Source organism: Prionailurus bengalensis, chromosome D1, assembly GCF_016509475.1.
Source record: "Prionailurus bengalensis isolate Pbe53 chromosome D1, Fcat_Pben_1.1_paternal_pri, whole genome shotgun sequence".
In the NCBI taxonomy this organism is placed as follows: Eukaryota; Metazoa; Chordata; class Mammalia; order Carnivora; family Felidae; genus Prionailurus; species Prionailurus bengalensis.
This window is the reverse complement of record NC_057346.1, coordinates 6,033,423-6,059,102: the sequence shown is the minus strand read 5'-3', so window position 1 is coordinate 6,059,102 and position 25,680 is coordinate 6,033,423. Positions and strand designations below refer to the sequence as shown.

The 25,680-nt window shown below is 39.2% G+C and overlaps 1 protein-coding gene across 1 annotated transcript in view; it reads left to right on the top strand.

Annotated features, from left to right (window-relative positions):
* The window catches only part of CWF19L2 (CWF19 like cell cycle control factor 2), a 149,966-nt gene that overhangs the window by 110,438 nt on the left and 13,848 nt on the right, over positions 1-25,680 (top strand). The window contains exons 13-14 of the mRNA XM_043579225.1: positions 15,808-16,020; positions 19,766-19,882. Of these exons, the coding sequence (XP_043435160.1) occupies positions 15,808-16,020; positions 19,766-19,882 (330 nt within the window). The remainder of the gene's footprint in view (positions 1-15,807; positions 16,021-19,765; positions 19,883-25,680) is intronic.

The window sequence follows — 25,680 nt, the reverse complement described above, 5'->3', positions numbered from 1 at the left end:
ATTGCTTTCTTTTTGTATTTATTTTGCTTTATTATGTAATTTATTTTGAGAGAGAGAGGGAGAGAGAGAATCTCATGAACCAGAGATCATGACCTGAGTCAGACAGTCAACCGAATGCACCCCCCACGCACCCCTGTGTGTCTTTTCAGGAGCCACCAAACTGATGTCCATGGCAGGTGTTCCATTTCACGTTCCCACCAGTCATGCGCAAGGGCACCAGTCTCCCTACATTCTCACTAATTCTTACTGTTCGTGTTTTGTTGTTGTTGTTGATTTGTCTTTCAGTAGCAGGTGTCCCAGTTCCTGACCATTGTGAGATTCTATGAGAACTGTAGGCATTCCTGCCAGATTTTGACCTATTATGTTGAAATTGTTGGCCACTGGGTATGCTGGTTAAGTACTTTATCCTTTTTTTCTTCCTAAAGAAGAATAAGGTCTAAAATTGTATGAAATTTTATTTCATTAGCTAATTAATCTTTTTTCCAATGAAACTGAGGGCTTGGAATTTGAAGGATCATTTCAAAACTTTGATTTTGATCAAAATTTTGATTACAGGTTTGTCATAAAACTTGAAAGGCTTTTTCAAGTCTAAGAATTAGGCACAGTCTGTTTTTCTTGTTGATAATCTCTGTGTCATAATGCAATACTAATTAGACAGATTTGTTGCAAACCATTGTTTCTACATAATGATGCTAAAAAAAGCTCGTAGTTTTTAGTTTTCATGCAGTCTTTCTGAGTGTCTGATTTTTTATAAGATGGCATCTTTTTTGTCTTTTTTAGTTCAGGCTTTTTTTTTTTTTTTTCTCCTACTAAAACACCAAAATGGTGAAGCAAATTAGTGTTCATGGTTAGAAAACATTTAACATTTTCATACACTTAGTATTTAGGCTGTGAATTCATGGCAGGCTTGAATTTGGAAACTATTTGCTTGATTAAACAGAATCTAAGTAATAATTCCATTTAACTTCCAATTCATGTGGACACTGGTTACCATTAATGAATCCAGAAGAACTTCCCAGGCTACAATAATGTGATCATAATCCCTCTGGACCAGGGTTTCTCAGCCGTGGCCCTCTTGACGTTTGGGTTGGCTAACTGTTGTGGGAGGGCTCTTCGTCTATTATGGGATATTTCACAGCCTTCCTGTCCTGTACTCAGTAGATGCCAGTAGCATCCACATCCACCCTGTGTTTTGAACAACTAAAAATGTCTCCAGATGTTGTCAAATGTCTCCCAGTGAGAAAGTTGCCCCCGTTGAGAACGCTGCTCTGGGACAGTGTGGGAGAGAATAACAAAAACTACTATTTTGTGAGGATCTGCTCCATGTTAGGCTCTTTGCATACGTTGATGCTTAGAATTATCTGGCAGCATTGGTATTGTTAACTCCTTATGGTAAACCTATGTTCAGAGATACTCTGTGGTTTTCTTATGATCACATATCCCTTTCCTGGACTCAGTTCATTTTAATTTTTTCCTTTATCAGTATGTAGTATTACTAGCTAGCCTGGGTCAGAGAGCTGGGAGTCCTCAGCAATACCTTTCCTTCCCTCCCTTTCCACATCAGATCTGTTGCCAGTCCTGCTCTCCCCTCAATCCAGTCAGTCTGCTTCCCTTCAGTCTGCTAGATCTGTGAAAATAGGCTTGTAACCGGTTTGCTGGCATTTCTTTTTATCTTCCTTCATTTCTTTTTTAATTCTCATTGAAACCAGAGTAATTGGTTTTTCTTTTTCTCAAATGTGTCTCTGACCCTTTGGCCTCTATGTGAAAATGTTTCCTATGGTATTTGGTTGCTGTCAGATTCTTTAACAGGACCTAACAAGACCTTGACTGGTGTGGTCTCTTAGGTTTCCTGTCTGGTTTCAAATCTTGCTCTGTTTGGCTTTGCCTCCTCTGTGTCAGCCATGCTGACTTTGCTTCGGTTCCTCCTGGGTGCTGTGCTTTCTCCTGACATGGACTCTTTACACGTGCGGTTTTTGTTCTGTCTAGTTGACTTCCTGTTCGTACGTGTCTCACCTTTCTCATTCTTTCAGGGAAGCCTTTTTTACCTCTGTGATTGTGTCATCCCCTCTGTTAGGGCCTCAGATTGCCATCACAACTGTAACTTGACTTTTTTTATTGAACATCCCTGTAGTTAATGCCTGTCTTTCCCATATCATTCCATGTTATTGGAATCATGTCTGCTTCTGCTCCCCATTGTGTCTTCACTATCTGTTCTACATTTTAGTACACGATAGCGCCTGATATTTATTGTGTAGAATAACATATCTTGAGGCTTGCTTGAAATTGAGTGTAGAAGTCTCATTTTTACCACTATACTACATTGCATAGAAAATTCATATATTTTCTGTTGTTTTCATCAATGACTATTGTTTTGATTTTGCAACAATATTATGTTAAAAACAAGCGCGTCTCTTATAATTGTTGTCCTTTTTATCATCAACCTTCTCCACTTTGTTCCAGTACAGACCACATTTGAAAAAATTTCATAGTGGGCCTAACATTGATCTGCAGAGAACTGTCGCTTAGGTTTTATCAGAGGAGACGTGTGGTCACTCAAATAGTCAGATCCTGAGACAGGTTTCCTGGAATGTGTGGGTAATTTGTAGTGTGCAGGATCCAGAATTAAAATATAAGTTTTTAAATGTCAGAAATAGTGATTTTTTTTTGGAAGTTCAGATGCTTAAAAAAATAGCATGATGAGAATATATTAACTATTAAGTTGGCTGAATAAAATTAGCAGGGTTTTAATGGCACCTTCAAAAAAACATTTGTTTGTAATTTGAATATCAAATACTTAGAATTACACATAAGCCACTGCTACAGTGGAGAGTAATCTTGACTTCTGCCTGTAATTCCTACCATTGTTCTTCTTGCAACAAAGACTTTAGGGAGGGATCAGGAAGTTTTTACTTCCTGGCATAGTGTGCATGACCTAAGAAAGCTGTAGATGGAAACATTGGAAAAGTAAACTTATAATTAGGCAATATCGATATTGTAAAATAAATAAACAAACAAACAAACAAACCTTGTTGAATAGTCTTCTGAAAGGTGTTTTACAGACCAAAATGAAACAGAGCACCGTTCCTGTGCTTCTCAGTAGTTTAATAATAAATTACCTGTATAGCAAAAGAAGAATGGCAAGGAGTAACTAAAATGTTCCCTGATCTTTTAGAGATTTTAGACATGGAAATAGTCTAATGAAAAATGTTGCCAGTTTTCTGTCAAAGCTAACATTAAAGTTTATTTACTTGGATAGTAAATAAAAGGATGTGGAATTAAAAACTGTCCTGGATTTTGGTCACTGATAGGTCAAATCTCTAGTGCTTCTTATGGCATCAGTAATATTCACACTTTAATTTTCAGTGTTTAAGATGAGGTTTTCTTAATTATGTGATTCAGCGTGATTTCTTCTCTTTCCTGATGGCATGATAACTTGTGTGTATGTGTATTTTCTTCCTTGAAGAAAACAATCGCTTATGAAAGAATGACTCATTTTTGTCTCACAAAAGCTTTTATCTCTAATAAGTTAGTTTTAATCCTCAGATGTTTCGTGAGGGGCAAAGATGAGTCAGAAAACAACATGAGGAATTAAATCATCTGGGAGTGAATGATTTGTTATTTTATTTCATAAGATTTTAATATGGTTTTAATGGAATTCTGTTGGGTTTTCTTGTCCTGTTTTTTTTTTTTAACAGGTTTTGTTAGATAAATTATGATCTATTCAGCATATCTATTTAGCTGCTGACTTTCTAGTGTCGGAGAGAGCAATTTTTAGAAATAGAGTTTGTCAGCTGAGTTGCTATAGCGGGATGTATTTCATTTGAGATTTTTCTCTCAACTGAAACTTAAACTTAATGGTTATGTAATCATCAGGAGGCAGTGTATCAAGAGTGTTAACTCTATTGTGTATGTACTTAGGTGGTGGTTATGTGAATAACTGAAACATGAGTATATTTCTCATCATTTCATAAAGCTAATACTTGAAATTAGTGTTCTTTTCAATAAGCTAGGTGATAGTAATATTGGTTCTTTATGAACTCTGAGGGTTTTAATTGTCAAAGAGGTAGATAATATGGTCCTTCACATAGTTCGAAAGGATCGGGTGAAGGCCAAAACCACAGTTCATTTATTTCGTCTTAATACGTCATTTGTTTTGTCTTTGCCAATGAGCTTTAGTTTCACTGTGAAAAACACTTCCTTGTTAGTCTTGGTTTTGAGTGATCTGAAATTAATTTTGAAAATGTATGGAATCAGGTTCCTTATTTTCTTCTTGTAACAAATTATTGTGACTATTTTAGCATCATAATAATGCCTTGTTTGAATGGCAATTAGTGGTAGAAGAAACAGGATTCAGAAAGTTTCTTCTAGCCAGGATGTCATTGTGTACCAGAGAATATAAAACAAACCTATGAATCCCTTTTTCTATGATTTGTCATGGTTTTTAAAAGTCATTTTGTGTATCATCTCTTGATGCTAATCACGTTTATAGATCGTAAGCTAGCTTTTTAATGTTTACTCTAAATTTAACAGCTATTTATTGATTCCCTACAGGTTTCCCTCGAGCCCTACTTTTTTATATTACAAATAATGCTAATGTACTTGGTTATACAGTTTTAGACCAGAAGTATAATAATAAAAGCAAACTGGAAGTGAGGAAACAGACAACGACAAGAAAAAAAAATGCTTATAGCAGTGAGAATTGACAGCTGGCTTAGTATAGAGAGCAAAGAATGAGATGGAAGAATGGGGAGAAAGAATAAAAAATCATGGACCTCTTTGTCGATGTAACTACCATAGAAGCTACCAGCCCTCGAGAGGGTCATTTCTCAGTTATGATACATTATATTACTTATCCCAGTAATTATTCTATATTATCAGGAAAAGATTAAATTAAGTTCCATGTATTACGTTTTATTTGTTTTCCATAATAACATTCTTTTTTTAAATATGAAATTCATTGTCAATGTATATTATGTTTTACATGGAAGGAAAGTTGATAATACTATTTGGGAAATTTCCTTTCAAAATGACTGCAATGAGAAATGTTTTTTATACTTAAATGGAAAACCCTTACCTACTTGGAAATTTCCTGTTCAGAAACGCTGACTCTAGCAGTTTATAATAATGGTTGTATTCTAAACATCAGTCATAATATGATTATCACTCACATTATTGTCAACTACCAGTCACTCTCTAATAAAACCCTGACTTTTTTCTTTTCCTCCCTTGACAACTCATTCAGGAGGCTTAGCTTCCTGAGGGAAGGTGATCAGTATTTGAAAGGAATGATTAAAATAGAAGAAGCTGTGACATGCTTAAAACACACTTTCTAGTTTGGAAGAGTTGTTGGCGAGGGGAAGAAAGACTAATGGTGCGGGAGAAGAGGAAGTCCTGAGTGCCATCTGTAAGCTCCCTGCAGGGTGCGTCGTACCCAGAGAGTATGAAGTGGGGTCGGGGCCCAGCGAGTGGACGACGGGGCTGTTCCCACAGAGGCACAGGTGCCCTCCAGTGCGGCAGGGGGGAAGGAGGAGGAGCCAGCGTTTCCTGGGGGTCAGTAGGTCCACTAGTGGGAAGATGAGGAAGTTCTTGTCTGACTTTTCTTTGAGGTCTTCTACCGAGAGTGAGAGGAAGATTCGTGGAGCATCCAGGGCTCGATGGTGATCGAGCCACTGTGCACAATGGGAGGTTTTCAGAATGGTGTTGAAGAGCCAGTTCCGCTTGTGAGTTTATAGTGAAACCGATTGCAAAATTTAATGACTTTTCTATAACACAGCAACCAGGGCATACGACCAGAGCAGGAAGGTGGTTGATCACATTCAGATTAGACCAGACTAAAATAATACTATTGGATTTAGTCATTAGATATAATGGACTGGAGCTGAAAAGGAGTGGTTTTATTTTATTATTATTTTTCAATCACATATTATGCAGTTGACATTTGAAATATCTGAATTCTGTATACTGTTATATACCTATTTTTGCACAGTGGTTAATGATATTTAAAAAATAATATTATTCTTGGAACATTCTTGAAAAAATGTACAAGCAGAGCCTCTGAACAAAAGCAGCTTGTTACTGCTATTTATAGAAGGTTAAATCTGTACCAGTCACTTTTCAGTCAGAGAAACAGAACTAATAAAAGACAGAGACACAGGCTTCTTACAGGGATTTGAACTTGTACAGTTGTGGGAGCTAGGTAAGCAGTCCACTTCAGGCTCTTGTGTTTGTGTCTTTGTGTCTTTGAGCCCAGAGGCAGGCACTTGGGAAGGAAAAAGGAATGTAAAGAGACTGAGACCAAGAATAAGCTGGAACCCATAAGCATGAGCCGGGGCTCTCAAGGGTGGGCAGGAAACACACGTCCGTTCTTGTTGCCTCTGGCCTTGGTAGTGTGGATACCCTGTAGACTAGGCCAGGAGCTACATACACACGTCTGGCTCAGAGCTCAGAGAAGCTGAAGGGAAGGGAGGCAATGGGGGAGCAGGTGCAGACCCAGCGGCTGCCCCATACAGGAGGCGAACCAGCAGACAAGTTGACAGTGTATACTGGACAATGGCTGGACTTCATCTCTGTTTTCCACGTCTCCGGTGAGAATTTCTCCCATTGCCCACCTTGACCAGAAACACACAGGAAAGGGAATTCTGGAAAATGTCTCTCAGAGTAGTCAAATTGACAGTAACCACAACCCATGGCTTTTTACTTCGGCACGTCTCCTTAAGCTGTATTTAATCTCCAAACAAAGAAAGTTAACAAAATCGTGCTTCTGTCTAACATGATACAACTGTCCCACATACAACCAAAAATATGCTAACTCTTTCCCCACAATAGAACACAAAGCTACTTCTGGATTTTTAAAACTAAAAAAAAAAAATTTTTTTTTAAGTCTTTGTTTATTTTTGAGACAGTGTAAGTGGGGGAGGGGCAGAGAGAGAGGGAGACACAGAATCCAAAGCAGGCTCCAGGCTCTGAGCTGACAGCTCAGAGCCCGACACAGGGCTTGAACTCACAAACTGTGAGATCATGACCTGAGCCAAAGTCGGACGCCTAACCGACTGAGCCACCCAGGCACCCCTGGATTTTTAAAAATTTTTACATGTTTAAATTTTTAAAAATGTTTTTAGAGAGAGACAGAGCATGACAGAGAGAGAGGAAGAGAGAATCTTAAGCAGGCTCCATGCTCAGTGTGGAGCCCAGCATTGGGCTGGATCCCACAACCCTGGGATCATGACCTGAGCTGAAATCAAGAGTTGGATACCCAACTGACCGACCCACCCAGGCGCCCCACAAAGCTACTTTTAATATACTTATGTTAGATGGTAAAGAGATGAGAGAGGGAAGAGAAGAAAACATTTGGTTAGTATTTAAATGTAGATTCACACATATTTGTATCAAAGTAGTGAAGAGATACTGTAATTATTATAGTATTAACTTTTGAAGCTGGTTATGTGGTTTTAGCTAGTGTGTATAACCACGTTCCTCCACTACCCGTTCCATATTCCTTTTGCCCTCAAGGTTCCTTGCCTGGCGGGGTGGACCCAAGTCTTCATTCTGAAGGTCTGAGCCATTTCCTAGTGGCCTTAATTTGAGTCGTAGTTTATCTGTGACTTGAATCACAGGCCGTGAGAATACTAAGAGGTGCCCTAAAAGATCTCCTACATTCAAGATACACGTCGCCTTGCCTCTGTGAGGTAGTGCCCGACCCATTTCGCCCTTGGTCAGGATCAGTCACTCCAGGCAGGATGGTAACTGCCTTTGTTGCCTTCTGGTTTAGTGGAATGAGGGGTCAGAGCAGCCCCGTGGCAGTGTCACCTTCAGGTGCGGTGAGTCACTGTTGTGTCCCTTGGTAGAAGTGTTCCTCCCTTTGGAACTGACACCTGTATACCAGTAGGGCCTTACGTCGGAGGCATGGGAGCATACGTTTTGCTGGTGTATCATAAGGGGTAATGATAAGATGGGTCACTCCTGTTTTTTCCCCTAGTTCCCCAGACCTGTGAATCCTGGCAGTGAGAGAGATCCCATCATTGTTTGGATGTTGATTTAGAGCACATACTGCATTCTGGAGGACGTTGCCCTAGCCCCCTAGGGGCCATCTAGCCAGCATTTCTCGTTAAACCTTGAAAAGGCCAGTTTACTGTTCAGTCAGCTAGCTACCTCGGCATGATGGGAATGTGGTGATCATCATTGCATAATGAATGCAGTGGGCGTGGACCCATTGCCACAGTGCATTTGCTAGGAGATTAGTTACTTGGTCGCAGGAATGCGTGTGATACCGTGGTGACATGAGTCCAGAGATAGTATATTTGGCAAAAGTATTGCATGTAAATCCATCCATATCCAGAGTAAGTGTCTCTTCCAGCAAGTACAGGGTCCTTCCCCTTCCATGACAGAAGCAGTCCAGTGTGCCCAACCTGTCATCAGGTAACTGGTGCCGATCAGGGGCACAGTGTGATCTCTCTTGTTCATGGATTGGGTCTTCAGCAGTGGCTGTAGCCGGATCAGCTCTGATAAGTGGAAGGTCATGTTGCTGAGCCCACTCCCAACTTCCGTCCCGGCCTGGTCACCCCATTCATAACCTTATTTGGACAAAGGTTGGAGTGGCTAGTGACATAAATGTTTTCACAAAGGCTGGAAATGGCTTTGTACTCTGTATCAGTTTGGAGAGAGATCTGTCCACGTATTTCTTCCCCAGACCTTGTTACTAGTTCTCTGATTGTGTTACGTCCAGGTCCCTGAGCATCCAACCAGACCATCAGCCCTAGTTGACAGATTAGTTCAGACTTGTGGCTCTGCCCATCCCTCCTTCCAGGCTGCACGAACCAGATGCTCAGAGTTCTTCTCACTGAGAGGACTTCCTTGCCCCACTGTCCCCACTGCCCTCAGGGCCATCTCGGTGTAGAGCTGCCGTGCTGCCACTGTCCACTGTTGGGTGGTGTCTGTGTCTTGTGCAGAACCATATGTTTACTTGAAAAGTGTTCATTTATAACCTATATTTAGGGGCACCTTAGTGGCTCAGTTGGTTAAGCATCTGACTTTGGCTCAGGTCGTGATCTCACGGCTTGTAGGTTCGAGCCCCACTTCAGGCTCTGTGCTGACAGCTCAGAGCCTGGAACCTGCTTCGGATTCTATGTCTCCCTCTCTCGCTGCCCCTCCCCCACTCACACTGTCTCTCTCTCTCTCTCAAAAATAAGTAAACATTAAAAAAATTTATGATCTGCATTTAAATTTTTGTAATTTTTTTTTTTTTGAGATCCAGAATCTGACCAGTGTTTGTACATTGCATTTGGTTATTATGTCTCCACGGTGTTAGACTCCCCAAGACACCAGCTGCAAGTTCTGGGATCTCCAGGGCTACCCTTCGGTTTGATATTTCACTGCAGGAAGTCACGGAATTCACTAAAAGCTGTTACACTTGCTGAAAGAATACAGATATAAACTCAGTCAAGGGAAGAGGTGTATGGAGCTGCTCTAGGAGGTTCCAAGCCTGAAGCTTCCATTTGTCCCGTCCCAGTGAGTTGTGGACAGTGCGAACTTATCCCAACAATGATGTGTGAAATGTGGCCAGAGTATTATCAACTAGGGAAGTGCACCCAAGTGTTAGCATGCAGGGTTTTTATTGGGGTTTGGTCATGTAGACATGGTTTGTTGCTTGTGAGGATGACCTTAGTTTCCAGCCACTCCTGAGGTAGAGTTGATGATGTGTGGCCCAAAGCCCCCAACATAAATCACACTGTTAGTGTAGACTGTCTGGTGTGACCTAAAGCCCCCAGGTAAACAAAGCCGCTCTTACCAGAAGGGACATTCCAGGAGTTTAAAGATAACCTTCCAGGGGCACAGACAAAGGCCAGACCTCTCTTTGGTTAAGGTGACTTTTTTATTTAAAAGCTTTATTGAGATATGATTCATATACCGTATAATTCACCCATTTAAACTGTACAATTCAGTGGTTTTTAGCATATTTACAGACATTTAGTCCCTTGAGACTGTCAGTTTTAGGACATTTCTATCACCTCAAGAAGGAATCGTGTAACTTTTAGCTGTCACCCCCTAACCCTTTCGGCCCCCCTTGCATCCCCACCCTCAAGGGCTACAGATCTGTTTTCTGTGTCTGTAAATTTCCTCTCTCTGGATATTTCATGTTGATAGTGATTTTGTGACTGGCTTCTTTCACTTAGCATGATGTTTTTACAATTCTCGTTGTAGCAGGTGTCAGTACTTAATTTCTTTTTTGTAGCCTAATAATACTCTGTCATACAGATTTTACACGTTGTTGATCTCTTCATCAGTTGATGGGTATTCACATTGTGTCCATCTTTTGGCTGTTATGAATAATGCTGCTGTAGAGATTCATGTTCCAGATTCATTCCTCCTGGAAGTGGAATTACTGGGCTGTGTGGTAATCCATATGTTTAGTTGCATATTTATTAGTTTGTATTTAATTGTTTGAGGAACTACCAGAATGTTTTCCAAAGAAACTATACTGTTTCACATTCCCACCAACACTGCATGAGGGTTCTAGTGTCTCCACATTCTTGACAACACTTGTTATTATCTGACTCTGTTTTAAAAAATTTTTCTTAATGTTTGTTTATTTTGAGAGAGAGAGAGAGAGAGAGAGAGAGAGAGAGAGAGAGAGAGAGAGAATGAATGGGGGAGGGGCAGAGAGAGAGGGAGATACAGAATCCCAAGTAGTCTCCAGGTTTTGAGCTGTCAGCACGGGGCCCAAAGTCACGAATATTCAGATTAGGACCTGAGCCCAAGTCGGACGCTTAACCAAATGAGCCACCCAGGCTCCCCTCTGACTCTGATTCTAGCCATCCTAGTGAGCCTCAAGTGGTAACTTCATTGTCGGTTTGCTTTTTGCATTTCCCTGTGCTAATTGGGCATTTGGGTAGCTTCCTTGGAGAAATGTCTGCTCAGAACCTTTACCTAGTTTTAAATTGGGTTGCTTGTTTTTTTTGTTTTGTTTTTTGTTGTTGTTGAGCTCTAGGAGTTATTTATATATTTTGGATATATGATTTGTAAAGACTTCCATTCTGTGGGCGGCCTTTCCTTCTGTTGACAGTGTCCTTGGTGCACAAAAGTTTTTCGTTTTGATGAAGTCCATCCTATCTATTTTTTCTTTGTTTCTGTGACTTGTCATCATAACTGAGAAATCATTACCAAATTTAATGTTAGGAAGCTTTTCCTCTATGATTTCTTCCAAGAGTTTAAAAATTCTAATTCTTAGGTTTAGGTTTATGATCTGTTTTCAGTTCATTTTTATATATGGTGTAAATTAAAGGTCCAAATTTTCTTTTTTTTCTTTTTTTTTTTTTTTTTGGCATGTAAACATCCAGTTTTCCCAACACCATTTGTTTAAGAGACTGTCATTTCCCTGTTCAATGATCTTGGCATCCTTGTTGTATTTTCAGCATACTTGAGAGGGCTTATTTCTGATCTGTCTGTTCTATTCTGTTAGTCTGTTTGTCCATCTTTATGATAATATTACATTGTTTTGGTTACTGTAGCTTTGCAGTAAATTTTAAAATCAGGAAGTATGAGGGACACCTGGGTGGCTCAGTTGGTTGAGCATCCGACCTCAGCTCAGGTCATGATCTCGCAGTTCATGAGTTGGAGCCCCGCATTGGGCTCTGTGCTGACAGCTCAGAGCCTGGAGCTTGCTTTGGATTCTGTGTCCCTCTCTCTCTGCCCTTCTCCAGCTCATGCTCTATTCTCTCTGTCTCTCAAAAATGAATAAATGTTAATTTTTTTTTTTAATCAGGAAGTGTGAGACCTCTACCTTTGTTCATTTTCAAGATTATTTTGTCTGTTTGTAGTCCCTTGAGACCCATCGTATGTGAATTTTAAGCTAGATTTTTCTCTTCCTGCAAAAAACATTATTGAGATTTTGATAAGCATTGTGTTGAATCTCTAAATCACTTGGGTAATCTTCCCCCTCCTTTCTTTTATCTTATGTTTTTTAATGTTGTAACTTTTACCACATTTTTCTCATTTATTTGGAAGAGGTTCTCAGAGTTGTAAAATTTATGATGTATGAACTTGAGCTCGAATCATCCCATCCGCTTTCTTTAGGACTTTTTAAATGATGAAGAGTTTTATTTTCATACCTTCTTTTCTTTCTTCACCTCCTTTCTTCTGACAAGGTTTTTGCTTTTTTTCCTTCTTAGACTCAATTCTCCACTCTGTGTTAACATTCTGTCCATTAAAACATTTTTTTGTTGTCAAATAGGAAGATGGTGGGCTGAAGATCACAGGAGATGTGTACATGATTAATAAGTTGAAAACATTTTGGATCAAATCCCACAAAGAAGATAATGGGAAAAATTCAAATAATTAGAGGCTGTAGGAGGAGAGGATTGTAGCTGTGTTGAAGCATCAGTTTTGTATTGTGTTAAAAAATTATGCAGATTTAACAGACAAGACTGTCCTCTATTTAATTCAATACTATGAATCAATCAGAGAAGTTTGGCAACGTCCACGAAACATAGATTTAAAGTATAGAAGCACTATCTTCTGTATACAAAAGATTTGATTTGAATTGAATAAATTCCCTGATCACTCATGAACTGGTTTTTAATAACAGTGTTTTTATAACAGTGTACATGTGAAGGGACAGTTGCATGTGGAGGTATGTATTCTGCTTCATTAATATACTTTAGAAAAGATCGATACCTGTTAGATGTCTGTGTTGTCTCTGATAAGTACCTTAAGTCATTTGGGTGTATTTATTCTAGATGACATTTAAGATTTCTTCGAATTCTCTGTTCTGCTTCATAGACTATATTTAAAATACACCCTTTCTATCTTTTAAAGGTGGATTTCTTTTCTTTTTTTTTTAAATGTTTTATTTATTTTTGAGACAGAGACAGAGCTTGAGCAGGGGAGGGGCAGAGAGAGAGAGGGAGACACAGAACCCGAAGCAGGCTCCAGGCTCTGAACTGTCAGCACAGATCCCAACACGGGGCTCGAACTCATAAACTGCGAGATCATGACCTGAACTGAAGTCAGACGCTTAACTGACTGAGCCACCCAGGTGCCCCTAAAGGTGGATTTCTTAAGTGAGAGGGGCTCCCTGAATGTCATACACTCTTCGTTTTTATAGTCAGATAGGCCTACATTGGATTCCTGCTCCTGTCTCTTAATAGCTGTGTGATTTTGATTATTTAGTCTCTCCTAAGCTTTTTTTTTTTTTTAATGTTTATTTATTTTTGAGAGAGAGAGCACAAATGGGGGAGCGGCAGAGAGAGAAGGGGACAAAGGACCCAAAACTGGCTCCGTGCTGACAGCAGCGAGCCCAGTATGGGGCTCAAACTCATGAAGCATGAGACCATGACCTGAGCCCAAGCCGGATGCTCCACCGACTGAGCCACGCAGGCACCTTAAGCTTTGTATTGTAATCTAACAAGTGACAGTGACAATTCATTCCTATGTTGTAGGGATATTTGGATGAGAGAGTACTTAAGGTCTCTATTAGTACCTAGCACATAGTTGGTCACTATTATGAAAATGTTATGTGTTACGGTTGAGATAAAGGTCTGAAGTTAAAATAATAATTTGTAAGTCAGGGCAGTTCACATAAATAGACAAAGTTGACACAATAGAGAGGTATAAACAAGGATCAATAATGGAGAAGAAGTAGAAGATAAAAAATAAATTCTAGTATAGAAAAGGAAACTATTGTGCTCAGACAGATACCTTATTACTAATAATTAGTACCTGGTTTCTGATTTTTACCTAGTTCTATCAATAATGACATCTTAGAAATCTTCTTCTGTTTACATTCTGTTCTCTTTTCTATTCTTTTTTTAAATTTCTTAAGGTGGATGTTGACATCATTAATTCGCATGAGGCCTTTCTTCTTTTTTCTTTCTTTTTTTTGTCTTCCGATATAGGTGTTTGGTGCTGTAATTATCACTTTAAATACTGCTTTAGCACCATCCCACAAATTCTCATTTTTTTTTAATGGCAGTTCAAAATACTTTCTGATTTTTCCTTCCTTCCTTCCTTCCTTCCTTCCTTCCTTCCTTCCTTCCTTCCTTCCTTCCATACATGTGTTATTTGGACCTGGGCTATTTAATTTCCAAGTACTTGGCAATTTTCCAAATGTATTTCTGCTGGGATTTCTAATTTAATTCCATTGTGTTCAGGGCACATACTGTACGTTTCCTGAATCCTTTTAAATTTATTAGGAATTGTGCTATAACTAAGAATGCCCTCTATCTTGGTAAATGTTCTTTGTGCACTTGAGAAGAATGTTTATTTTGCGGATGTTAGATAGAATTTCTGTCGATGTCAGTTAGGTCAGAGTTTTGGATAGTTTGTTCAAGTCTTGTGTGCCTGTTGATTTTCTCCTTGTTCCATCAGTTATTGGGAGAATGTGTTTAATTCTCTGACTACAGTTGTGGACGCATAGTTTTCTGCAGTTCTGTCAAGTTTTGGCTTCATGTATTTTGAAACTCTGTAACTAGGTGCATAAATTTTGCTATTGTTGTGTCCTCTTGATGGTATGACCCCCTTATCCTTATGAAATGATCTTTTGTGTCCTTCATTTCTTTGCTTTGAATTCTACTTTCTCTGACATAAATGCAGCCATTCTAGCTGTCTTCAAATCTTTTTAACTGTCTGATAAGATCCAAGCATCCTGCTATTGCTTTGTATTTGATGATGAAAAAGAAAAAGAGTTCACTTTGGGTACTTAGTAGACTAAATAGAACTTTGAACTTAGCCTAATAGAGAAAAACAGAAGTTAGTGAGCAATTATGATACAGTGTGGTCATGAAACTGATAGGAGTGCAGTACTAGAGGGTCTTGGGAGATCCAGGGATGTTCTTTTGTGGAGGTGACAGCTAAATCTAAGCCTCAGGTTGGAAAATGAGTAGCAAATGGCTAAACTGAAGGCAGAAATTGGTCAGAGAGCAGTATGTGCAAAGCCTGAAGGTAACAGTACTTTTGGGTTGAAAACAGGAAGACCAGAGCATAAAGTTCAAGTAAGGGTGTGATTGGATGTGACTGGAAAGGTCATCAATGCCAGATTATGAAGAAAATTGTAATAATAATGGGGGCCCACATTTGTGAGTCCTTATTGTGTGTCAGGCATGCGTTGAGAGGATTAAGCAAGATAGCCCTGTTCGGTAGATAGTATTGTTACAACCATTGTGAAATGAGGAAATAAAGCGTGCGGAGAGCACAGAGAGATTAAGTAACTTGCCCAAGGCTCTACCTACAGGAGACAGAACTTTGCCAGGGTCATTCTATCTATGTCTATGATGTAGTAGGCAAACTAGAGTTTGAACTTGATCCTGTTCACAATGTGGAGTTCTCTGAGGATTTTAAGCAGGGACATAAATAAAATAAGTAAGTAAAATTTGTGTTTTAAAAGCATCCCCCTGGCTACAGTTTATGTTGGGGGAGATGGGGAGAAGCTGCCTGGAGAGAACAGTTGAAAAATGTTTATGTTCTCTGTGGAGCGTATGCTAATTTTAAAATGAAAGTAGTTCTTAACCCCTCTGTGGTTCAGTTTCCTGATCTGGTAAATGGAAATGATGATGGTCTCATTCTCACAGGAGCATAAAACAAATTGCATAAAATTGTACATGGTAAATACTCAGTCAACTTCAATTGTGATGATGATGATGATGATTGATTGATTGACTTGAAAATCAAGCTTAAATGTTTAATCACGTTTTTCTTTTTCTTTTTTTAAATTTAAAAGTTGTACCATGGAACTTACAGATATGTCTTTGGTAGCTGCAATACAATAAAACGTTAACCACCTCCCTTCTCCCCACTACTGTTATTTTGGTTTTTCAGTTTATGGGAAGAACAGATGGAGACTATTATACCCTAGATGACATGTTTGTCTCCAAAGCAGCTGAGAGAGAACGTTTCGGTGCAGAGGAAGAGAACCAGAGGAAAAAAGCCATTGCCGAGCATCAGAGTCTCGCTGCCCAAATGGAAAAATGTCCCTACTGTTTTGACAGCTCTCAGTTTCCCAAGCACCTTATTGTTGCAATAGGTGTTAAGGTAAGAAATACCACACTCATGGCCCTGAGGAAGTGACGTAGTGCTGTGTCCAGATTTGCCTCTTTCTTCAGACCCTTACAGGATTCTAACATGTCTGGTCTTCTCTTACTCTGTGTTGCAAATAGTTTTCTTTTCTGACTTCCTGTGATTCTTAGACTCTTCCCTAGAGCAGCATAAAAATTTAGGTGACTTGAAGCTCACATTTTGTATGATTCTCCTCTTTAGAGGAACAGCACTGGGCCTGAACTTGGGAGCCCAACCGCCTGAACCCAGGTTCTGGCCCTGGCATTGGCCAGCCGTGGGACCTCATTTTCATGGTTGGCACTTGATTCTTAGTATTCAAGTCACTTCAGAAATACTCCGTCTAAAGCAGTTGCTGCTTCTTCCCTTACTTTCTCATAGAACCTACTTGTTTCTTCTTAGAATATCTGATAATTTGAAAAATTTTACCTTATTTTACTTGTGTATTAAGTCCCTCTTCTGATAGGCTGTAAGTTCTGTGAGCACCTAGATAACTCTCACTCATCATTGTGCACCAAGCATGAATTCCATTGTTGACCAAACATATATCCCATTGTATATCAAGAGTGTATGTTCGTAGTCACTTATTTTAATAAATATTAATGATTGCTTAATTACTGATAATTGTCACTTATTTCAATAAATATTCAGTGAGTTAATTCTTGTATTGATTAATTATTGTGTACCCGACATACACCAGACCGTAATTAGTTTCTAGAGAAAAGTAGACTCAGAATCAGAAGTACTTGTGGAGCTTGTATTCTAGTAAAATAAGGCAGAAAATAAAGTAATAATTGCCCTGATTGAAGAAAGTGTTGTCAGAAAGCAAATAGAGCAAGGGAATGGGACAAAATGATGGGAGAGTATGTTTTGAGAAGGTGATCTAGAAGGCCCCCTGTAAGGAGGTATTTTAGGGAAGGTATGAAAGATGGAAGGAGCAAGCAACATGAGGATGTGAATGACTGACTGATATTTCAGGAAGGGGCGTCAGCAGGTGAAGAGCCATGAGGAGGAAAGAGCTGGTTCGTGGAGCAGAGTGTGGCCCAGGGCAGAGGGAGTGAGAAAAGGAGAGGAGAGGAATGAATGAGTGCCATGCTAGTTCAGGAACTCATAGTTCAGGGACTGTGCATATACGTGTTTATTTGCTAGTTTTTTGTTTCTTGTGTATGTCCCGCCCCTCTCCACACACACCTGTGTGTCCAGAGAACTGGTGTGGGCTTTTCCATTCCGACTCTAGCCTTTAGTATCTTTAGGTTGTTGTTAAGACAGTCAACTTATCAGTTCACGTTAGGGTTTCTTTAACTTTATTTTTTCACTCTTCTTTTTTCCCCCTTCCAAACTATCAAAGAGGTAAATGTAAAAGTTCCATTTAAAATTTATTCACTTAAAAAAAATAAAATTTATTCAATTAAAAAAACCCCACCATAACCAATTACTTGTATCAATTTTTCTGAATTCTTTTCCAGACTTTTATAAACATTTACATTTTTCTAGTTACGACATTATAAATATTTCATTCCTCTTCAGTCCAATCCCTACCTTTTAAACACGTAAGAGCAAATTAAACAAAGTAAATTTTTCCTGCTGTGCTTTAGAAGTTTGGAGAATTTTCATTGGGGTTTTTTGTTTTCCCCAGTGCACTGGAGACAGGCCGGGCCCAGGGGGGCACAGACCTTCTGTTCACCTCCTGCCTTGTAGGCTGCTTCCCCAAGGAGGCGTTTCTCAGTTCACTCGTGAAAGTGAACTGCTGGCCTGTGAACAGACACTTTCTGGTTCTTATCTTCCACCCCTCCTATTTGTCATGCACGTCTTTCCCTGTTCTTGTCGGTGGTCCTCTTCCACTGTCAGGTAATCCACTCTTTCCCACTAGTCTTTCCTCATGGTATTAAATTCTTTCTGCCTTTCACTTCCTGAGAGTTGGCTGACCTGTTTCTTCCCTTTGGGACTCAGTCTTTTCATTCTAGTTTAACTTAAAAAACCACTGGAGTCTCTCCTTTCTGCATCTGTGCGTTATATGCTCTAAAAACTACCGTCTACCTCCAGCCTTTCGGCTGTGACTATGTTAATACAGAAATATTTGAAATATTGATTAGAAGGAACCTTATCCGTCATCTTACTACCTATCCCATCCACTGTAGCTAATAGGCCATTTAATTAATCTGAATAAACAAGAAGAAATTACTCCTTTCAGTCATTACCTAAGTTAATCTTAGATGGTTTTGAGTTTCTAAGGAATTATTTTGCCATTCAGTGGAAATGATAAATCACATTCCACAGCAATTCAGTAATTCTCACTCAGCTTGAATTTCTAATATTTAAAGTGAATGTTTTAAATCCAAATGCATTAATGAAACTATATGAATACTCATTAGAATCACAGAGTTAAATAACTTCTGATTGTCAGCTTTTCGTGCTTTCTTCCTCCTTTTTTTTTTTTTTCAACGTTTTTTTTTATTTATTTTTGGGACAGAGAGAGACAAAGCATGAACGGGGGAGGGGCAGAGAGAGAGAGAGGGAGACACAGAATCGGAAACAGGCTCCAGGCTCCGAGCCATCAGCCCAGAGCCTGACGCGGGGCTCGAACTCACGGACCGCGAGATCGTGACCTGGCTGAAGTCGGACGCTTAACCGACTGCGCCACCCAGGCGCCCCTTCCTCCTTTTTTTAAAAATAAAAGTTATCTGTCTCCCTCATCTTAACACTGTGCTTTACTTTTTTTTAAAAACTAGACTTTGTTTCTTTTTTAGAACAGTTTTAGATTTACAGAAAAATTAAGAAGACAGTTCCATGTACGCTGTATCCAGTGTCTTCTCTTACTAACCACCTGACGTTAGTAAGCAAATTTACAAGTTGTAAATTTGTTACAATTAATGAATCAGTACTGATGTTATTTTTAAAAATATTTTGAATATGGTTATGATCTCACTATAAACTTAGGTGAATTTCCATATCCATTCCTTCTTTGTCCTCTCTCAGCAGAGTTTTAAAAAGTTTGCATTATTTTGTGAAATAATATTGTCTGCCATACAAAATACTTCTATCTAAAACCTAACAAAAAATAGTAGAAAATAAGAGTGAGCCCCTTTGCAGAATATTTTTAATGTTCCTCATGAGCACTCTTTGCTCACTATATATAGGCTAATTGACTTTTTTTCTTTTTTAAGACAATTGTATATAGTGGAAAAATAGCACCAGTTTGTAGGTAACACGTGTATTTAAACAGATGGAACTTAAGCAGAGCAGTAAAACCATACAGAGAACATTTCCTTTCTCTCTTACTTGGGTTAATTCTCTTTGCTTAGGCAGTATGATAAGGAAAACCTGATTGATAGGCACCAGTTAGACTTCTCTTTCATTACCAAGCCATATATCTTTTCATTCTTGCCCCAAATTGTGTTGTTTCAAGGGCTTTGAAAGCATATAACTTTCTCAGATCAAGGATAAAGTGTGTCATTCATTTTGCCCTTGGGTACGCTCAATCTCTGAAATACATAGAACAGTTAAAGTTGAGACTTGTGCTGTAAATTTCCATTTTATTAGAATCTGCCTTCATGGCTTTTAAAAGTATTTTGAAAATATCAGCTATCTTTAAAAATATTAAAATAAAATATATTGCTTGTAAACAAGTGTGCTTTATTAGGTGTCAGCCATGTTTCCCATGGCTCATTGGTCGCAACTGAGAATAAATACAGTAACATTTCTCTTTGCAACTTTTTCCCCATAGGTTTATTTATGTTTACCCAACGTCCGATCTCTTACTGAGGGACACTGCCTGATAGTCCCTTTGCAACACCACAGGGCTTCCACCTTACTGGACGAAGACATCTGGGAGGAAATTCAGGTCAGCATGGTAATCTCATCATTGTAATGCGCAGGAGCAGTTTTTACAAAATAATTGCCAGTGGGTTTCTTTATCACCTTTGTCCAGTGATTTTGCTTTCTGAACTTACACATGTGTATACATTTCCCTAGTTGTGTACATATCCAGATCATGTTTTCACCACTCACTCCCTTTTTAGTTTATTTCCCTTATGTACTCCCTGTTTTGAAGGTTTGTTTTTTTTTTAAATTTTTTACTGAGATACAATTGATGTATATAGCCTTACTAGTTTCAGATGTACAACTGAAAGCTTTTGTGTACTAAACAAACTGTGGCAAAGTAATAAGTATTTGTACTTAAAATATCAATGTAAGATTTCTAATCTCTACTTTTGTGGAGCAGGAGATAGCCATTCTTGACAAAGTAAGGTAATAAAGGAAAAGAGATTTTCAGATAATAAAAAATAGATTTTGGAAGCCAGAGGTTCATATTCAGCATTTGCCATATTTTCCTGTAATGGAATTGGTCTCTGCTGCTGTGATTTTGCTATCAGCCCTTACTTTTATACTTTTCCCTTTATTACCTGGCCCAACTTTTAGATTCAGGATTTTTCTTCCCTCCCCTCCCCTCCCTTCCCCTCCCTTCCCCTCCCCTTCTTTTTGTGGCTGATTCTGCAAGAAACTGGAAGGCACGACACGGGTGAAATTGCTGCTGAATTATTTCAAGACCTCATAATGACCAAAAAAGAAAAAAATAAAACTCTTCATTTTTCTAACACTTGACAGTTGAATAGGGGTTACAGGGACCCCTAGTTAGAAAATGTGAAAATTGTAAGACTGTAAAAGACACTGTGTACTGGTCTTTGCATCATGTTGATAAAGATGCCAAAAGAGGAGAGATTTTGACCACACATTGTGAAATTCAGTCTCTTACTCCTTGTAATCTTTACGTTTATGCTGTGAAAGTAAAGGGCAGACTGTTACCATACATCTGTGCCCAGGCATGGGTAAGAATGTGGACAAATACACTTGATGTGGGAAAAAATTTTTTTCTAGTAGTGGATGCCAGTGCAGTAAATAATTTAAAGTGGAAGTATGCAAATTTGGTTTTCGGAATTATTTTGAGACTTTTCTGGAATGTCTTTTTAAAAACTTATGCATGCAAAACTGATTTAACTTAGAGCAAACTACAGTGCCAAAAAGATTTTAAGTAATACAGGAATCTAGTCTGTGTGTTTTATATTTCTGTAAGAAATTAAGCCACTTGATGGAAAACATTGAGGTGGATAAAGAAGAAATGTATTCATTCAGTAGATACTGAGGACATGAATGTCAATAATCCCGGTGTCCTGAGAAATGCAGAGATAAAATCATTAATTCTGCCCGTAGGTGTGGTGTATTTTCGTACAGGTTATATTGCACTTCAGTGGATTTGGGAGCCGTATGCACTATGGAAAATTGAATGAGGGAGGAAAGCCAAGTTATCTTACACAGAGGATAGCATTATGGCTTTTTGTGTGATAAGAGAATTAGTTGTTACAAGTTGTAAATTAGTATAAGACAGTGAGCAAATAAAGTATTTGAATTCTAGCTTATTTAAAGAAATGTAGCTTTGGGGATTTTTGTTCTTACCTTCAAATATATTCAGAAGTTCAATACTGACTGGCTGGCTCAGTCAGAAGAGCATGTGACTCTTGATCTTGGGGTTTGAGTTTGAGCCCCATGTTGGGTATAGAGATTACTTAAAAATAAAAAATCTTAGGGGCGCCTGGGTGGTTCAGTCGGTTAAGCGTCCGACTTCAGCCAGGTCACGATCTTGCGGTCCGTGAGTTCGAGCCCCGTGTCGGGCTGTGGGCTGATGGCTCAGAGCCTGGAGCTTGCTTCCGATTCTGTGTCTCCGTCTCTCTCTGCTCCTCCCCCGTTCATGCTCTGTCTCTCTCTCTCTGTCTCAAAAATAAATAAACATTTAAAAATAATAATAATAAATAAATAAATAATCTTAAAAAAAACCCTTCAAGTTAATCACGCCCTGGTAAATATCTTTATGGTTATTCCCCCCTTCTAGAGAATATTTAACAAAGATTATTTGACTTAGGAAAAAATAATGTTTGGAAATGCAGGAGCCACTTTTTCTAAGTGATGTTTATCCCCATCCTCTAGTAACATTTAAATTTAATTTTGGATCTTATATTTAATAGAAAATGCAAAACTAAGTTTCAGCACAGCATATGGGAATAATCACAGATTTTGAATGAATAGAAGCCAGGTTTTTTAGTTTCATTAACTATATAGTGAAGCTTGGTCCCCTTTAAAGTTATTCTTACCAGTTTGACAGATAGGTTTGAGCTTATGTTATCGTCAGACACCATGGATCCATTATTTACATATCCCAAATTAGCGGTGTGGTGGTGGGGCCATTGCCTACAGTGGGCTTTGCTGCTGAGCGGTGTGATGGGGCCATTTCCCTGGGAAAGCTCCAGTATTGCACCCTCAGGGCTTTTTCTGGGGGCGATCAGACTCTCCAGAGACAATTCTTCCCATCTCTCACCTGGTGCATCTGAGACGGTTTGCTCCTGTTCTGCCAGAGGAGTGGGAGAAGAAGGCTGGGGCAGCAGAATTTCAACACTCTGTAACATTTCCTGTAATGCCCCCGTTTTCAGACTCCAGCTGTGTCAGGTTTTGCCAGCCCAGCAAACTTACTGTTGACCTTCTACAGAGAATAATCCGACAGCGTTCTGCTGGTGTTGAGGGTATCAGCGTGTTAATTGCTTTTTTCAAAAGACTTCCATCTATGCCATTTGCTTTTTGCTACACCTTCACTCTCCTTCTGTAACCGCTTGGTGCTTACCAGTTCTTGAGCCTTGTGAGGGTTCTTTCTGTAGTGCGGGATGGCTGTCCTCTCTGCTACCCCTGCCGATCCCCTCCCGCCACACCTGCCAGGGATGAGCCTGCTTGCTGATGTTTAAGTCACTTATTATGGAGTGATCTGATTTCCAGTGAGGCTTCTCTCGTTCTCTTTGTTCCAGTAATTTGGGCTGTTTTAAAAATTACTTTAATGTCATTTCTGAGTGGCTACTCCATGGTGGGCACAGAGTTAAATATATGTATTCTATCTCATAACATTTATCTCTGGATAACTTTACCTTTGGACATGTTCTATTTAGAAAATCTGAATAAATTATAGTATTAATATTATATGATCAACCTTACATAGCTTTGATATTTCCAAGTATAATACTTTAATTTTCATTTCAAAAAGTTTTACTTACATACAACTGAATTGTTATAATGTGACTTGATACAAATTAAGAATTGCAACACTCTAGTATAGCTTACTTAAATATATTGTAAGGAATTTTAGTCTAGATGTGTTAACTAAAATGAGGAATGGCATGTAGGTGAGTAGTCATAGTTTAGAAATGTGGAAAATAGTGATTACCCAATGGGTAGAGTTTTTTCTACTAGAAAAATGGGAATGTTCTATAATCCCCATAATATGGGGATCTATATCTCTGTGAAGCATAAAATAGTTTTGGTATGTTATAATAATGAACTAAAAACCTTTCTTCAGTGTTTGGTTGTCGTATAACTTAAAGAATGAATGTTATTTAAATACGTATAGTGTATGTGTTATACTGAGCTTCGGGAAGATCCTTCTTTAGTGGAGCTGGTAACCTCAAATTCTTTCATTGAACTCGTGTTTTTGTTTTTTTTTTTTTTAATTTTTTAACATTTAATTATTTTTGAGACAGAGAGAGACAGAGCATGAACGGGGGAGGGGCAGAGAGAGGGAGACACAGAATCGGAAACAGGCTCCAGGCTCTGAGCTGTCAGCACAGAGCCCGACGCGGGGCTCGACCTCACGGACCGCGAGATCATGACCTGAGCTGAAGTCGGCCGCTTAACCGACTGAGCCACCCAGGCGCCCCTGAACTCGTGTTTTTCAAGTACAGTTTTTTTATGCAGAGAGAAGTACTTGAGTGTTTGTGTGTGCCCTGCTTGTATGATGTTTATATTATCATGGTGAACTATTCTTGCATCACTACTAATTTAGTACCTTTAAGTTTGCATTTGTAATTCATGACGTCTGGAGTCTGTCTTCCTCACTGTCATCCACATAGTATCTAGAACAAGCATCAAAACAGTTAAACCAGGAAAGGGCTGTGGATCAACAGGAAAGCAAGGAAGTTTGTGAGACAGTGTTACATTGTCGGTGCTGCTGCTGCTTTATATCCATTTTCTCCTTTCTTCAAAGAAGCTTAGTTTTCATATACGGAGTTCTACTCCAGCAATGGTTTTCCTTTTTCTAGCCGGTGAGATTATGTTACCACTGCACTAGGTAATGAAATAAATAACAGTTCATCGAAAATATTCATAATAAATAAAAATTCACAAACGGTAGCAGTTAACAACATAGAGACAGTCTAAAAAACTATCTTATAAAACCAGCTTTGTATATTTTCCCCATTTTGTTTTCTAAGTGTTTTGTGCAAGTGTGTTTGTTTTCTAAGTGTTTACTAGGCCTTCGAAGGTAACTTTTGGGAAAAACGACAGGGTAGAGGCGGGAATGGATGAACGGTTGTCACTTCCTGGCTCGTGAGCCGTGTCAGTCTTAGCACCGATGTCTGTGAATCGTCCATCGAATTGTGGTCACTGCTGTTGCAAACAGAACCGAACTCACAGTGCTCAAGACAGGAAAAGTTCATTTCTTATGTCACGGTCCAGTGTGGGTTGGGCAGTTCCCAAGGCAGATCGCCCCCAGGCATTTAATTGGGTATCCAGGCTCCTTCCATCATCAGGCTCTCCTGTGGTGGGGTCCTCTTTCAGGACCTTGGATGGAAGAAAATGAATACAAGAAGGCACACTGCCCCTTCACTGTTTCAAGGGACACATAAGTCACTTGTCACAAGTGACACCTATCATTTCTAGATACATTCCTTTGCCCAGAATTAAATATGTCCCCATCTAAGTCCCAGAGAGGCTGGGAAATCTAGTCTTGTTTGCCCAGGAAGAGGAAAATGAAACCGTTTAGTGAACATGGCTTTTCTTGGGAAGGTTTGTTGTCTGCGGAAATCAGATCGGGGCCATGGCAACTATAAAATTTGACCACTTTCACCATGTAGATACCTATACCAGTATTTTATATTTTGTGATTTTTTGCCATAATTTAACCTCAATTGTGTGTGCACTGTTAATTTGATTTTATGAAATGTAGTACAAGATTCAGAGGATTTTTAAAGGGGAAGCAATCCTATATAGTCATCTCTAATGATTTAGCTAACAAGTCACCTGACAATGAGATTATTAGACTATTAGCCAAGACTTTGACAACAAATGGAGTCTTTAAAAGAGGCTTTGCTGAACTTCTCTACAGCTCTGGTCAGAAATGAAAAGCAAATCCTGTGTCTGTTGCTTACTAGGTATCTTTGTAGTTTATCTCAATGTATAATTATTTGATTTCCTTTTTTCCTACTTGTTCTTGTTTTGTGAAATGAGTACAAAACAGAAGCGTGACAAGTTTTTACTGACAAGTGATCATCGGAGGCCTGGCGGAGTCCCAGGACCCCCATCCCCCAGGCAGCAGTGACAAGTAGCTTCTCCCCTTTTGGGGTGTCCGTGGAGGCTGAGTGGGGAAGCTGAACAGCTGTCTGCACGTGGCAGTCGCCAGGCAGTGTCTGAGCCACAACCTGGCTGAATCTCCAGGGAGTTAGGCTGAGCTAAGACCAGGAACCTCAAAAGGTGGTGTGATTCCACCTGTACGACATGCTTGAAATGGTAGGATTAAAGAAATGGAGAACACAGTGGCGGTTTTGCCCATGT